This window comes from Dermacentor albipictus, chromosome 2 (assembly GCF_038994185.2).
Source record: "Dermacentor albipictus isolate Rhodes 1998 colony chromosome 2, USDA_Dalb.pri_finalv2, whole genome shotgun sequence".
Classification (NCBI taxonomy): domain Eukaryota; kingdom Metazoa; phylum Arthropoda; class Arachnida; order Ixodida; family Ixodidae; genus Dermacentor; species Dermacentor albipictus.
In genome coordinates, this window is record NC_091822.1 from 122156613 (window position 1) to 122171709 (window position 15097).

The 15097-nt window shown below is 51.2% G+C and overlaps 1 protein-coding gene across 2 annotated transcripts in view; it reads left to right on the forward strand.

Annotated features, from left to right (window-relative positions):
• The window catches only part of LOC135910722 (3-alpha-hydroxysteroid sulfotransferase-like), a 35487-nt gene extending 20758 nt beyond the window's left edge, over positions 1 to 14729 (forward strand). The window contains exons 1-2 of one of the 2 annotated variants that reach the window (XM_065442762.1): positions 3424 to 3648; positions 13701 to 14729. In XM_065442762.1, the coding sequence (XP_065298834.1) occupies positions 13836 to 14696 (861 nt within the window). In that variant the 5' untranslated portion in view covers positions 3424 to 3648; positions 13701 to 13835 and the 3' untranslated portion in view covers positions 14697 to 14729. Of the gene's footprint in view, positions 1 to 3423; positions 3649 to 13700 lie in introns of those variants that run through there. The other variant, XM_070533037.1, reaches the window with a different exon arrangement.
• Positions 14730 to 15097: the final 368 nt, after the last annotated feature.

The window sequence follows — 15097 nt, forward strand, 5'->3', positions numbered from 1 at the left end:
CCAGAGTCAATCACCACAGTTAAGTTAGATTTCCTTGTATTCTTTTTATCCTCTATATCAAAGCAAAGTCTCGCGGTATACTTGAAACACTGAAATCAACAGGAACATTAACACGCCTGTTTCACCAGCGTGAACAATCCTTATTTGCGAGGGTGAATCACAAAGTATTTTCCCCTATCTTTTTACACAGGTTACGGCTGTAAATGCGAAATCAGCATATTCATTCCCAGCAGTGGACCTTTCTTGTACCGGCCCGGCCTTATTTGCTGGTAGCCCCGCGCCACGGCGCTGCTGTCAGTAGTAGAAGATCACCGTTGGGCCTCGCACGTCCAAAGCGCACGAGCAACGAAGTGTAATTCGTTTTATATGAAGCAAGGGATGAACGCCCATTGAGATCCAAAGCGAAATGCAGCCCACATAAGGGGAAAGGTGTCCCGCATTGAGAAGCGTGAGGTGGTGGTGTTGCGAGTTTGCAAAGGCTACGAAGACTTGCATGACAATGAGCTTTCGGGGAGGCTGGGTGCGTCACTGACTGACGACACAGGAGCCCCTCAAATGTAGTGCTGCGATAAGTCCATTATTGATTAGTTCGTTTTTGAGAAACCGCTGTTTTATGCATTGAAGACTAAAGTAACTGGAACACCAATACATTTCGACGGACACTTTTAAAATTATTATCTCAGAAATGGTGTTTTCCATAGAACTTATTCCATGTTGATAAACCGTACAAACTCAATATCTGTTCGTAAACAGAAATATCTGGCGCAAATAGACAATTAAAAGTTAATTAGCGTAATTAGGTTACTTATTCAATTGATCGTTCTGATTTTTTTGTAGAACTAATGGCCGCCTCGTCGAGTAATTCTGTAACAAAGATGCGACTCCCCGTCGGGCATAATCCTCGCTGGCCCGCCAGGCTCGGTGGACAACATTGGTCACAGTACCATATAAACACCGATGAGTAGAGTTGCTCGGCGATCAGTCATCGTTATCACCATCACGCTGCCGAGAGTCTGTCTAATGGAAGCCGAGGCGAGCGGACGCGTGTCACATGCACTCCGCAGTTTTTGGACTTTTTGAACCGTCAAACCCTATTGGACCACCAACATTTTGGCTGGGATCGATGCCGGAACTAAAGAGGACCACGAGGACCCCAAATTCAAACCGGTGGGTCCAATATTTTGGATTTTATCAGACTTTGAATTTCCCCCATGGTCGGCCGGACGGTAGGCCTAACGAGACCTAGCACGAGAGCGGGGCTCCGCGGGCTCCCCGACCTCAGCCCGAGGTGAAGACGACCCGGAGCGAAGTCCCGAATACCCAACCCCAACTTTGAGCAATCATCGACGAGAAGACCGACAGGTTTCATGGCGGAAACCCAGGAAACTATGGAGGAAGATTTTCACGACGCCACCGAGCCCATCCTCGTGCAAGATCGAAGCGGGCCCGCGGTAGGCACCCAAGCCCCGAAAGGCAGCACCCCAATGACAGGAAGACCACAGGCAGAAAGCAATAACGACGCGGACCCGGAATGGGAGATCGCCATGTCCAGGAGACAGAAGAGGCGCCAGCGAGACGGCAAATGATCAAGCAGCCAAGTTTTGGCGGGAACGGCTCTAGGGAACAGAAATTCCCTAGGCGACGCAAAGATCACAGGCGGCGCGCCAGCTGCGCCGAAGCGAGGAGGAGGAGAGGGGGTGCCCCGGAGGAGACTGCCTCCGCTCCCTAAGGACGATTTAAAGATAGTGCTCAGGCCGAGGGGACTCGCAGTCAAGAGCTTGCAGACACACCAGGTTGCGCGAGCGGTGGTCGCGGCCACCGGATCCGGATACAAGGCGGAAGACTTGATCATCAGGCTGCGCAATGGCTCCAACATCATAATAGTAAGCACCGACAACGAAGAGGCGGCCCAACGTGTACGGCGCATCACGCAGCTAACGTTCGGGAACAGCAGCTACGCAATAACGCACACATGGCGGCGCCGGAGGGCACGTTGCGGGGGGACATCCACGGGGTGGACGCGGGGACCTCGCCGGAAGAGCTCAAGGCGAACCTTAGAGTCCGAACGCAAGGAGTCACGATCTTAGCAGCCAGGATGCTGGGACGGTCGAGCACGGCGGTCATCACATTCGATGGCCCCATACTCCCTAAGCAAGTACTCTGCTATGGTGGAGAGATGTGGTGCTACCCGTACCGCCCGACGAGTCAAGTATGCTACCAATGCTGCCAGCAGGGGCATTGGTCGGACGTCTGCCCGAATCCGGAGGCCAAGGCCTGCAAGCAATGTGGCTGCCAAAATCCAGCGGAACAACACCAGTGCACGCCCAAATGCCTGATATGCGGGGGTGACCACGTTGCAGGCAAGCAGGACTGCAAGCAACGACTAAAGACGGCAAGCGAGCTGCGAGGAGGTCCCCAGGGACAACAGCAGCAGAGGCGCAGCCGCAGCCGAAGCAGAGGCGGCGCAAGAAGACCGAGGTGGTTCCGAGACGAGGGCCAGGACCAGGGTCAACAAAACCTCAATGCCTACCGGAGCGGGTCATGGAGCTGGAGCCGCGGCCGGGGCCGGAGCCAGAGCCCAACCGGGATGGATCCTATCCACCCCTGGGCGGCATGGGCCAACAGCAGCAGCAAAAACAGCAAAAGAAGAGCGGCGGTGGCGGCGTTAAGGTGAGCTGGGGGACCGGCCCTCCCAAAACACTTTTTGCTCCGCACTCGGGACCACACACTAACAACAACACGCAGACAGCGGCCGAAAAGCAACTAAGTGAGGAAAACAAAAGTCTCAAACGCAAACTCGAGCTAAGCCGAGAAGAAACTCGACAACTCAGAAAGAGGATAGATGACCTAATTAAAGAAATGCAAGAGCTCAGATGAGCGGGGTACTCGCCAATCAGAATGCCAACGCCACCACCGCAGGCCGTGGGACCAGTGCAACAAAACACAGAAAAGATAAGCTTTAATGATGAAATCAGGAATTTCATGACTAGCGTGCAAAACCAAATGCAACAGATGCAAAATTAGATGCAACAAGCGCAACAAAAGATAGCTCTGCAGGACCAGAGCTTCCGTAACTACGTCAAAAATCAAAATACGCAAAAAACCACTAATGCCGCCAGGGATAGGCTATACAATGACAAGAGATTCGGATAAAAAACCCAAGGTACAAGCAACAACAGTAACAACTCAACATGGCAGGAAAAAACCAACTAGAAGTATGGCAGTGGAACTGCAGAGGGTACAAGCGCAAGCAAGGACTCCTGCAACAGTTCGTATCTACGCGAGAAAATCCATCAGATATAATCATGCTACAGGAAACCAATAATACCTCCACGCTCAGGGGCTACACGTGCCAGGAGAGTGGCCGCACCGCGACCCTCATAACCCTTTATAGGGCAATGGGACATATATATCCCACTTTTTACGCCGCCGAAAAGGGCTCTTCAAAGGCATTGGGAAGCATGCATCCCATTTTTTACTGTGCTGCCATCTATCTGCGAATACTGTAATTACTTTTGAAAGTAGTTTTGCTGCTTTCCGACAGGTGGTACTAGGCGTCCGTTGTTTGGAAAATTGTGTCTCCGTTTGGGAAGGCGAAGGAATTTTTTTCTTGTTGTGTCTCCAAACAAAAATAATTCGAGATGTCAGGTGAGCATTTCCGTTTCTCTGCTTCAAAACAAAGCCCACTAGCTTGTATTAATCGCGTTTTTTGAGGAATACAAGCAATATTTAGCCTGAAAATCTTGTATAAATAGGACCACCCTTAGAAAACAGCATGAGTTATGCTAGGACTAACTCTCCGATTTTCAGGGACGATGTGTTGAGGAATACGTTACTCAAACTTTTATATTTTGTTTGTTCTTGAAATGCAGATAATCGATTTCTGACGGCAGCAGAAGCGCTTGAGCTATATTTTAGCCTTCCGGACGACCCCACGTCGAGTGACTCAGATGGGGATACAGACGTCGACTTCGTACCAGAGCTCACTCCGCCAGACTCTGATGACGAAAGCGGCGACGATGGAGCAGCAGCTTCAACAAGCAGACCTAAAAAGCGCAAGGCTACTTACACGAGAAAGACAAAGAAACGACCGAAAGCGCCTGCAGTTTCTGCTGAAGAAGTCGAAGAGGAGCCTGGAGTCTGGGGTAGCAGCGAACCGGAGCACGCCGTCCGCGACCCGAAAATTTGGGACCCACAGTTCTCATCAAAATCACCGACGAGGCCGTGTCAAGCTTTTGCTCTATATTTTGACGACAGTGTCATGCATACACTAGTAACAGAGACAAACCGGTTTGCAAAGCAGAAAAACCGCAAGCACTGGAAAGAGCTGACAATTGATGAACTTCGCGCATATTTCGGCATACTGCTGCTGATGAGCACGAATCCAAGGCATCAAATGTATCTGTTCTGGAGCAGCGACAGTTTCTTCAATTGTCCCGAAATATCAAGGGTCATGTCTTTCCGCCGTTTCCAAAACATTATGAACTGTTTACATATCAACGACCTGAGCAAAGAAAAAAAGAAAGGGGAAGACGGGTACGACAGACTGTCGAGAGTACGCCCTCTCATACAAGCGCTGAATGCCAGCTTCAAAAGGCAATACACTCCGTCAAGCCATCAATCCATTGATGAGAGCATGGTGCGCTTCAAAGGACGGTCTTCGTTGAAGCAATACCTCCCTATGAAGCCAATAAAACGCGGATATAAGGTTTGGTGCCGCGCTGACTCCCAGACAGGATACCTTATTGATTTTCCGTGTCTGTCCAATGCCCAAAGGCCATCTCAGACTAAAACACCTGGATGGGTGGAGTTGACAGGTTTGACCAGAGGAGAAATGCGTATCCGGCAGACAGAAGATCTAAAAAGTCGTGGTACCGAATTTTCTACTTTCTGCTAGATGCAGCAGTAGTGAATGCTTTCCTCCAAATGAAAGAAGACAATCAAATGAGCTACCTGTGGTTCCGGCTTGTCCTCGGTCGCCAGCTGATAAACGGCCAAACCTTCAAAGGCTCTAACAATCGGCCTTATAAAGCCAACAAAAAAGGCACCAAAAATGGCCAAAAAATGGCAGGAGTTCAGGACGAAGTCCGATTTCTGGGAGATGGACACCACCCTCAGAAAGTCGCGAAAAGGAGGCGATGTCGCTGGTGCTCTAGTGCCAAGAAAGAAGCTCGCACCAATTTTTTGTGCTCTGAATGCAATGTGCCACTTTGCGCAACATGTTTTGGGCCTTTTCATGCTGGTCGAAAGTGAACTGAAAGCCCTTGAGAGGCGATGGGACAAATACGTCCCACTTTCTGAAATTTCACTGAGTGTCAGTGGGACAGATCTGTCCCACTTTTTCTGAATAAACTACTTGTTCTTATGGCTTGAAATTTCGTGCAAACTATTTCTGTTGGCTTCATTTAGTCAGATAACACAACATTTTTCTTAGTTCTTGAAAAAAATATACCTTGCCTTACAAAGGGATAAGTAACAAAGTAGTAACCATAGCGCATAAAGAAATAGACGACACCCAGATAGAACACGTGATCACGGAGGTGATTCCCAAAAAGAAAAGAAAGGCTAGAAGTACCTACATAGTAAACTTGTACAGTCCACCTAAACAGACAAAAGGAAACTTTATTAAACTTTTCGCGGAGGCCAAGAAATTGGCGGGACAAAACACCCTAATCAAAGCGGGAGACTTTAACACTTAAAGCCCGCGCTGGGGCTATAAGAAGGAAGACAAGAAGGGACGAGGCATCTGCACGGCGGCAGAAAACACCGGGTGCGAGCTGCTAACCGAGGAAAACCAGCCGACTAGACAGGGAAACAGCGTCAGTCCAGACACATTTCCCGACCTAACCTTTATCAGGGGCGCAGGCCGAGCAGGCAGAGTGGGAAAACCTGCTCGAGAACCTTGGCAGCGACCACCACATAATAAGAGTCAGCACGGTGGCAGACAATGTCAAGAGGAAAATTGGTACGGCTCGGCTGACGGATTGGGACGCTTTTAGAGCACACTGTCAACAGCTAAAGGGTAACATTACCTCGGTAGAAGAGTGGAGCCAATAACTCAAGCAAATTCAGGAAATGTACACGCAAGAAGTGCACAGAACCGAACAAACACCGGAGGTAGACAAGCGGCTCCTCAGGCTCTGGGAGGCTAGACGCGGGCTCACCAAGAGATGGAAAAGACAAAAGCTAAATAAGAAGCTAAAGAAGAAGATAGCAGACACCACTAGGCAGACGGAGGAGTACGCGACGCAGCTGGCCAGACAGGGGTGGCAACAGTTTAGCAACTCGCTGAACGGGACCCTAAGTACGGCCAAAACGTGGCGCATCCTCAAGGCCCTAATGGACCCTAGCAAGAACAAGTCCGAAAGCGGCAAATCGATCCAAAGACGGGTCCACCAGTATGAAGGTTCCGAAGAGCAGCTCCTGAAAGATGTCCGAGAAAAATGCTACGGGAAAGACCAAATCGAAGGTTACAAAGGAGATTATCTCGGTGAGGAAAACCCGAAAATGGACCGACCCATCATGAGAGAGGAGATCACCGAAGCCGTGAGAGCGGCCACCAAGAATACAGCGGCGGGAGCGGACAAGATTCGAAACTCGCTCATGAGAAACCTAAGCGACGAGGGAGTCGATCAGCTGACGTCATACCTCAACACGCTCTGGCAAGAGGGGAAGGTACCGGCGGAATGGAAACACGCCGTCGTGGTCATGATACCCAAGCCGGGCAAGAAACTACAGATCGAGAATCTCAGGCCGATCTCGCTTACGTTGTGCCTGGGAAAACTGGGTGAGAGAATAGTCACCAGAAGGCTCCAGCAGCACCTGGAGAACGGGAGGTGGTGCCCTGACAGCATGTATGGCTTCAGGGCCAACCTATCGACGCAGGACGTCCTCCTCCAACTCAAAGAGGAGGTACTCGACACAATGCCCAAGGCGGGGGAAAACGTTGTTATGGCGCTCGACATCAAAAGCGTCTTCGACAACGTCAGCCACGCGGCCATAATGGAGGGCCTCAACAACACCAACTGCGGAAGGAAAGTACACGACGACGTCAAGGACTTCTTAACCGACAGAGCGGCAACGGTAGGGCTGGGGGAGTTGAGAAGCGACACCTTCTCCACACCGTGTAAAAGCACACCCCAAGGCTCCATGATATCACCCGTGCTATTTATTGCAGCGATGATCGGCCTGGCGAAACGACTCGGCGAGATCCAGGGCATCCAACTCGCGAGGTACGCGGACGACGTCACGGTTTGGGTCACGCAAGGTTCACTGGGAGAAAAACAAGAGAAGCTACAAGAGGCTGCGCGCTGTGTCGAAAAGTACACCAGAGAGAGGGGACTGGTATGCTCCACAGAAAAATCCGAACTACTGAGAGTAGGTAGACACTCCACCCAAGCAACACTGGAAGTAACGCTTGACGGTCAAAACATCCTGGAAAAGAATATGATCAGAATCAAGGGCATGTGGCTACAGGGCAGCAGAAAGCGTAGCCACACCATCAGCCTGCTGAGCAAAGTGACGGAACAGGTGGGCCGGATGATCAACAGGGTCTCCCAAAAAAGATACGGCATGAAAGAGGAAGACACACTCAAACTCGTCGGCAGCCTGGTCGTAAGCCGAGTCATCTACTTGCTACCGTACCACGCAATGACCAAAGGAGAGAAGGAACAGGCGGACACGATACTCAGGGAAGCATACAAGACGGCTCTCCATCTGCCAAAAAACACGTCAAACGAAACACTGCTCCAACTGGGCATCAGCAACACTTTCAGCGAACTGGCGGAAGCCCTGCTCGAAACGCAAAAAGCCAGACTCAAAAGCACCCCTGCAGGGAGAGCGCTCCTGACTAGGCTGGGACGGCACAAGAGCGGACACGTAGATAGATACGCAGACGTGCCCGACTGCTTAAGAAAAACAATACGTGTTAGGCCAGTACCTAAGAACATGGACCCCAACCTCCATGAGAGCAGAAGGCAGGCGTGAGCCGAATACGTGGAAAAGACACTTGCGCTACTAGACAACACGCTATACACGGATGCTGCCACGTATCCGCGAGAAGAGAAGCGCACGGCCACGGCGGTGGTGGTGGACGGCGGGGGGAGTCTGATCACATGTGCGACGGTAAAGGCAGCCGACACAGCGGAGGCCGAAGAAATTGCCGTGGCACTGGCGGCAGCAGAAGGATATAGAACAGGCAGGCCTCTAAACATCTTAACAGACTCGAAGGAAGCATGCAGAAATTACACGAGGGGCAGGATTAGCAAAGCCGCCCTCAGAATTCTTGGCGGAGCCATCTTCGCCAAGAGGAACGTTACGCACAAGTTAATCTGGATTTTGGCCCACGCAGGCATAGAGGGTACCGAAACGGCAGACAGCCTAGCTCGAGAGACCATGTTCCGAGCAGAGCAGTCGCACGCCCCGGAGTATCCCCCACGCGCTTGTGAAGGAGGATACACAGAAATCTTAAACTTATACAAAGGAACGAGAGCCAAATATCCCCCACCTCACAAAGCTCTAACGCAGGAGGAAGCAACGAGTGGGCGCAGATTGCAGACAAACTCCTTCCCAAATTTTTACATCCTAAACAAAATGTACCCAACACAATACAGAGACACCTGCCCATGGTGCGGGGCCACACCCACACTATATCATGCCACATGGGAATGTAAACAAAATCAATCATTCCACCAACACAATAACCCGAGCGCGGAGCAATGGGAGAGTCGGCTTACCAGCTGCGAGCTCACGGCCCAAAGGGCCTTAGTGCAGCACGCTAGTGAGGTAGCTAGGCTCAGTGGAGCCCTGGAGTAGGGGCCCACTCTTGCCGGAAGAGGCTCCAAGTCGCCGGCGCCCAAGACGATGACCGAGACCTCGAGATGCTAAATCCTTGAAGGAACCAAATAAGGTTTCTCTCTCTCTCTCTCTCTCTCTCTCTCTCTCTCTAATGGAGGGTGCCTCGAGTTTTCCCTCGTTCACGAACCTGCGCAGAACGTGACACTGGTGACGAGTACCCACGCATCATCCCACGCCATCACGAGCGTTGAAACACCACCCCCCGTTACTGCCACCATGCCTCTACATGGAAGCCTCGAGCCGTTCGAGGGAAATGGGTCCGCCGGGCCTGTCTACGAGGAGAAAGTCCACATGTTCTTCCGGGCAAACGACACACCCGAAGCTAAATAGTGCGGCATTTCCTTGCCAGCTTCGGCACCCGCGTCTTCAGTCTCTTGCTCGACCTTCTCAAGCCAACCACACCGCACGTTAAGACGCTGAGTGAGGTGCTTACCATACTGCGCTTGCATTTCAGCCCCGCATAGTCCACACGAATGGAGCGTTTCGGCTTCAACAAGTGGAGCCGCCGGGAACGAGAGACTCTTGGGCAGTTCGTTGAGGCTTAGCGAGTGCCTGCGTCTTCGGTTACCAGCTAGACTCAATGTTCCGGGACCGTTTTGTCCGCGGCATCAATAACCCCGGCATGCCGATGTGACTACTGGAGCTCCCCGATCTCTCGCTGGACGACGCCTTTAAGGCAACACTGGCGATGAAAGCTGTCGCTAAGGACACTGGGGGAAGCGGCGCTCAACAAGCTGTTGACAAAGGGCAGTAATTCCAGTCGCTGCGGTGGTCCTCACTCCTCCTCACACTGCCCGTTCTCTCAAGCACAATGCTTCACGTGCCCGAAAACTGAGCACCTGGCACGGGCATGCTGAGGGTAGCGGACGAACAGCGGACAGCGGCCTGGTTCAAGTCCAAGTTCCACAAAAGCCGGCGACCAGGCTAGCCGTCGCAAAGGTACGCGGCGGAGACGTGCGGCAGCAAGCTTAAGTTCATCTGCGGCCAAGTTCCATGTCATGGCCAAGGAACCACCAATTTTGGACGTGCGGCACACAGACCTTGTTCTGTCGTCTGTACTGCCGTACATGCTGACGATTGAAGTCTGCGTGCACGCCTTTCCATGGAGCTGGACACAGGAGCCAGCGTCAGTCATGGCCCGGAAACTGTTGAAGCCTACCTTCCCGGGTGTCTGTCGAGGTTTCCGGCGTGATGCGGCGCAGCTACACCCAGGTCCATGGGCAAGCCCACGTCAGCGTTCGCTTTGGCGACAGGGATGCAATGCTTCCCCTTTACTTCACAGGGGTCGTCGCCGATGCTGCTGCGCTGAAACTCGATTCATGCACTGGGCGTTCGTCTGCTGGAGTACCAGGAAGCCAGCCTACATGTGTGGAAAGACACGCCCAGTCACCTGACCAAGTTAAAATCCTTCTTCCAGCTAGGGTAGGCACAGTTGCCGGAACGACGTCTGGCATATATCTACCTCAGAGAGCCCGGCATCGTTCTTTTTTTCAAATCTCAATCATTGCCGTTCGCTGTGAAAGACGGGGTCACCCAGAAGCTGCAACGGTTACAGCGATAGGGCATCCTGGTGCCCTCCAAGACGTCTCAGTCGACAGCTCCCATTCTGCCAGTCCTCAAGCCAGACATTAGTGTCAAAATGTGCGGGAATTTGAAGGTTACCATAAACCCCGTCGCTACCGTTGAGAAGTACCTTGTTGCCCCGGATTGAAGATCTCAGGTCAGCATTGTTCGTTGGACCAAAGTTCACGAAGCCCGAACCTATAGACGCTAACCAGCAGCTGGTGCTTCAGGATGCCTCCAGGAAGTAGGCCACAATATCGACATCTTCAGGTCTCTTCCAGTGAACGCGCTTACCGTTTACCGCTTACCATTTGACCCACATGGTGCAGAGCTGCCAAATCTGCCCGGAGCATCTGCGGTCCTCACGCCATGTGGAAATCATCCCTTCGCCGTCGCCACCGAGACCCTGGTCCCACCTGCAGGTGAATTTTGTGGAGCCCTTCAAAGGACATTACTTGCTGGTGGTGGTGGATGCGTTTTCGAAGTGAACGGAAGTCATACCTGCCACCACTTCTTCAGCAGGCGCGACTATTGCGGCGCTGCGACAGGTCTTCGCCGCCCAGAGTTTGTCGGACGTCATCATATCCTGGCCCAAAGGGCCAGGCAGGATTCCGTAAAGGCTACTCAACAATAGACCATATTAACACTATCATTCAGGTCATAGAAAAATGTGCGGAATATAACCAACCTCTATATATAGCTTTCATTGATTACGAAAAAGCGTTTGATTCAGTCGAAACCTCAGCAGTCATGGAGTCATTACGGAATCAGGGTGTGGACGAGCCGTATGCAAAAATACTGAAAAATATCTATAGCGGCTCCACAGCCACTGTAGTCCTCCATAAAGAAAGCAACAAAATCCCAACAAAGAAAGGCGTCAGGCAGGGAGATACGATCTCTCCAATGCTATTCACAGCATGTTTACAGGAGGTATTCAGAGACCTGGATTGGGAAGAATTAGGGACAAAAGTTAATTGAGAATACCTTAGTAACTTGCGATTCGCTGATGATGTTGCCTTGCTTAGTAACTCAGGGGACCAACTGCAATGCATGCTCACAGACCTGTAGAGGCAAAGCCGAAGGGTTGGTCTAAAAAGTAATATGCACAAAACTAAAGTAATGTTTAACAGTCTCGGAACAGAACAGCAGTTTACGATAGGTAGTGAGGCACTGGAAGTGGTAAGGAAATACATCTACTTAGGGCAGGTAGTCACTGCGGATCCCGATCATGACACTGAAATAACCAGAAGAATAAGAATGGGCTGGGGTGTGTTTGGCAGGCATTCTCAGATCAGGAACATCAGGTTGCCATTATCCCTCAAGAGAAAAGTTTATAACAGCTGCGTCTTACCAGTACTCACGTACGGGGCAGAAACCTGGAGACTTACGAAAAGGGTTCTACTTAAATTGAGGACGACGCAACGAGCTATGGAAAGAAGAATGATAGGTGTAACGTTAAAGGATAAGAAAAGAGCAGATTGGTTGAGGGAACAAACGTGAGTGAATGATATCTTAGTTGAAATCAAGAAAAAGAAATTCGCATGGGCAGGACACGTAATGAGGAGGGAAGATAACTGATGGTCATTAACAGTTCCGGAATGGATTCGAAGGGAAGGGAAGCGTAGCAGAGGGTGGCAGAAAGTTAGGTGTCCGGAGGAGATTAAGAAGTTTGCAGGGACAACATGGCCACAATTAGTACATGACCGGGTTAGTTGAAGAAGTATGGGAGAGGCCTTGGCCCTGCAGTGGGCGTAACCAGGCTGATGATGATGATGATAATGATCACATCCTACAATGGTCGTGGTTTCGCCAGCAAAGAGTCCCTGTCCTGGATGACGAACAGAATCCGCTGAATGATGGCTCCGCCGTAATACCCTGCTTCAAACGGTGCAGCCGAGTGTTTGGTGCAGACCATCAAGGACAAGCTCAGGATGAGTCAGTCTGGGGATTTCCGGACGCAGGTTGCCCGGGTACTGTTTCAGTACCAGACGACGCCCCACGATGTCACTGACTCTGCCCTATGTAAACCCCTGCTGGGTCGGATGGTCAAAACACCTTTGGACATCTTGCAACTGGAGCTCCGATACACTGCGCTCCTGAAGCAGCTGAAGCAGAAGCTGGCTGCTGCCTGAGGGTGCCGTCCCGGCCCTTTGCCATATTTGGGGGCTCCAGTCTTCGCCAGGAACTTCCGTCTTGGCCCACCCTGCCAGCTTCGCATCGTTGCTCGTCCGCATGCCAGACAGGGCCACGTGGCACAGACACTCCGGCCATACTAAGCCTGGCCTTGGACCTGGCTGTCACCCTGAATTGCGGCTTCAGAAGTCCAGCTCAAAGGAGGAAAGCGGTAACGCCAGTCATTTCCACCGAAGCAACGCCCTCCTCGAACACGGCAAGTGTTGCTCGTGGTGCAGCACCTGTTGGGCCGGTGAAAAGTCCAGCATCTCTCACCGCCGGCCACTGCGCATTCTCCGGACGGATCCAGGCAGGTTCAGGCAGCCCCTGCTGTTACAACACCCGGTCCGTCAACAGCGGCGCCCAGGCGGAGTACTCGACCGTAGAGGCCACTGCACCGTTACTCGCTTGGATAGTAGGCACCCTTGACTTGGCTGGGACGGCGGGAGAGCCTTATGCTTTGAGCTTGCACGTTAGCTTGTATTTAACTAACAAACTGGCGGTAAGGGGTATAACACGCAGGTGACGCCCACTTGGGAATATTCCTCGTTGCCCCACCAGGCTCTGTGTTCTGCCTGGCTGTGTGGGCAACATTGGTCACAGCACAAAATAAAAACCGACGAGCGCAGCTTCTCGGTGGTCAGTCATCGTTCATCGCCACCACGCTACGGAGGGTGCTGCGGGGGCACCACGTACGTCGCCTGGGGTCCTTCCTCGTTAAGGAACCCGGGCAGATCGTCGCAAATTCAGATAAATGGTTAAAATTGTACTATCTGCCATAGGCAATGTTTAAACAATTTGGTGCCGCTAAGAAATACCCTTGTATTATGCAGGAATCAGGGGATTCGATACTTAACTGCACGGCAATCACAAGAGCTACGTAGCCACGATGACAGGCATCGTAAGAGAATGAGCTAGCTCAAGAAGGTCTGCTTAATGAATGCTCTCCTGATGTAGAAAATGTAGCAGTGGGCAACATTTAGAAGCCATAAGAACATGAGTATAACTCTTAGTGGGCTTCCGTATCAATTTTCAGGTAATGTTCTTGGATTACCTAAGCATGCTTTTTGATGTTCCTTTCATTAATACTAGCAACTCATCTCTTTCAGACTGATGAATTCTCCACGCACACGCGGCCAGATGGCAAACCACCACGCAGGCCTTTCCACAGAGTGATTGACGGGGTGCCAAGATGTGCTTGGTTGGATCCGGACATCTTCCGCGAACTCCACCTGTTCAGACCCATGCCGAATGACGTCGTAACGAGCACGTATCCCAAAAGCGGAACTCACTGGGTACATTTCCTCGTCCAACTCATCCTAAAGGGAGGGAAACCGGTGGAGTCGTATGGAGAGTTCACCAGTCACACTCATGCATTAGAGTACATGAAGCACGACGATTGGAAACCCAGTCTCCCAATGAGACTGTTCTACTCACATCTTCCTCTGAACAAGGAGACCATGAGCAAGGAGGCCAAGTACATTTACATCGCCCGAAACCCGTGGGATATCTGCGTCTCCTTCTACCACATGATGACCGAGCTCAGCGTCTGGCAGTTTCAGAATGCCACCTTCGAGGAGTTCGTGGACGCCTTTCTGGAGACCGACCTGGGCTACGGAAGCTACTTCGATCACGTCTCATCGGGCTACAACCTGAGAAACCAACCGAACGTGCTGTTCATCACTTACGAGGACCTCAAGAGGGACACCAGAGGGCTGGTACTGAGCTTGGCGCGGTTCCTGGGGGAGTGCTACTACCGAGCCTTGAAGGGAGACGCCGAGCTTCTGGCAAAAATATTGGAGTGGTCGAAGCCTGAATTTATGCGCAAGATAATAATATTAGATTTCGGCAAAACCCATAACACGGCATTCAAGGAAATATTCGAGAGGAACACGGTGTCATGCTCTCACGGGTACGAAGGAGACAAGAACAAATATGCCATGGTGAGAACAGCCAACGTGGGCGGCTGGAAAGAGTACTTCACGTCAGAGCTACTGGCTCGTTTGGAGAAGAAGATACAAGAGGAAGGTGACAACGCAGCATTCATTGATCTTTGGAAAGACATTCGCGAAGAGGCCATTGCATTCTCGAAAAATACAACCTGAAAGTTGCAGAGCTGGCCGAAGAAACCTGCTGATGTTGCGGCATTCATAGTTCCGGTTTTCTTTCGGAAAAAAATAAATCCTCATCAGCTTTTTTCTCTTTTCCATTCATTTTATTACCGTCGAAGTAACCGCCTTGCGGCTAAGTCCTGAGTAGGCCATCATAGAGAGAAGGCCTCGTTTAAACGTCTTTAAATTTTAGCGAAATGCTCTACAATATCGTGGTGTTCATAATAAAACAAAACATCACCAATATAATCGCTCAGTAAGTTCAGATAAGATACCAAAGGTACGCAGCCGAGAAGTCGCGACATATGAATTATCCAGGTCTAAGCAGCAATGAAGAGTTCCAACGTGCGTATTGAGTGAGAGTTGACTGATCTTATCGAAAAAAATTACGAGTT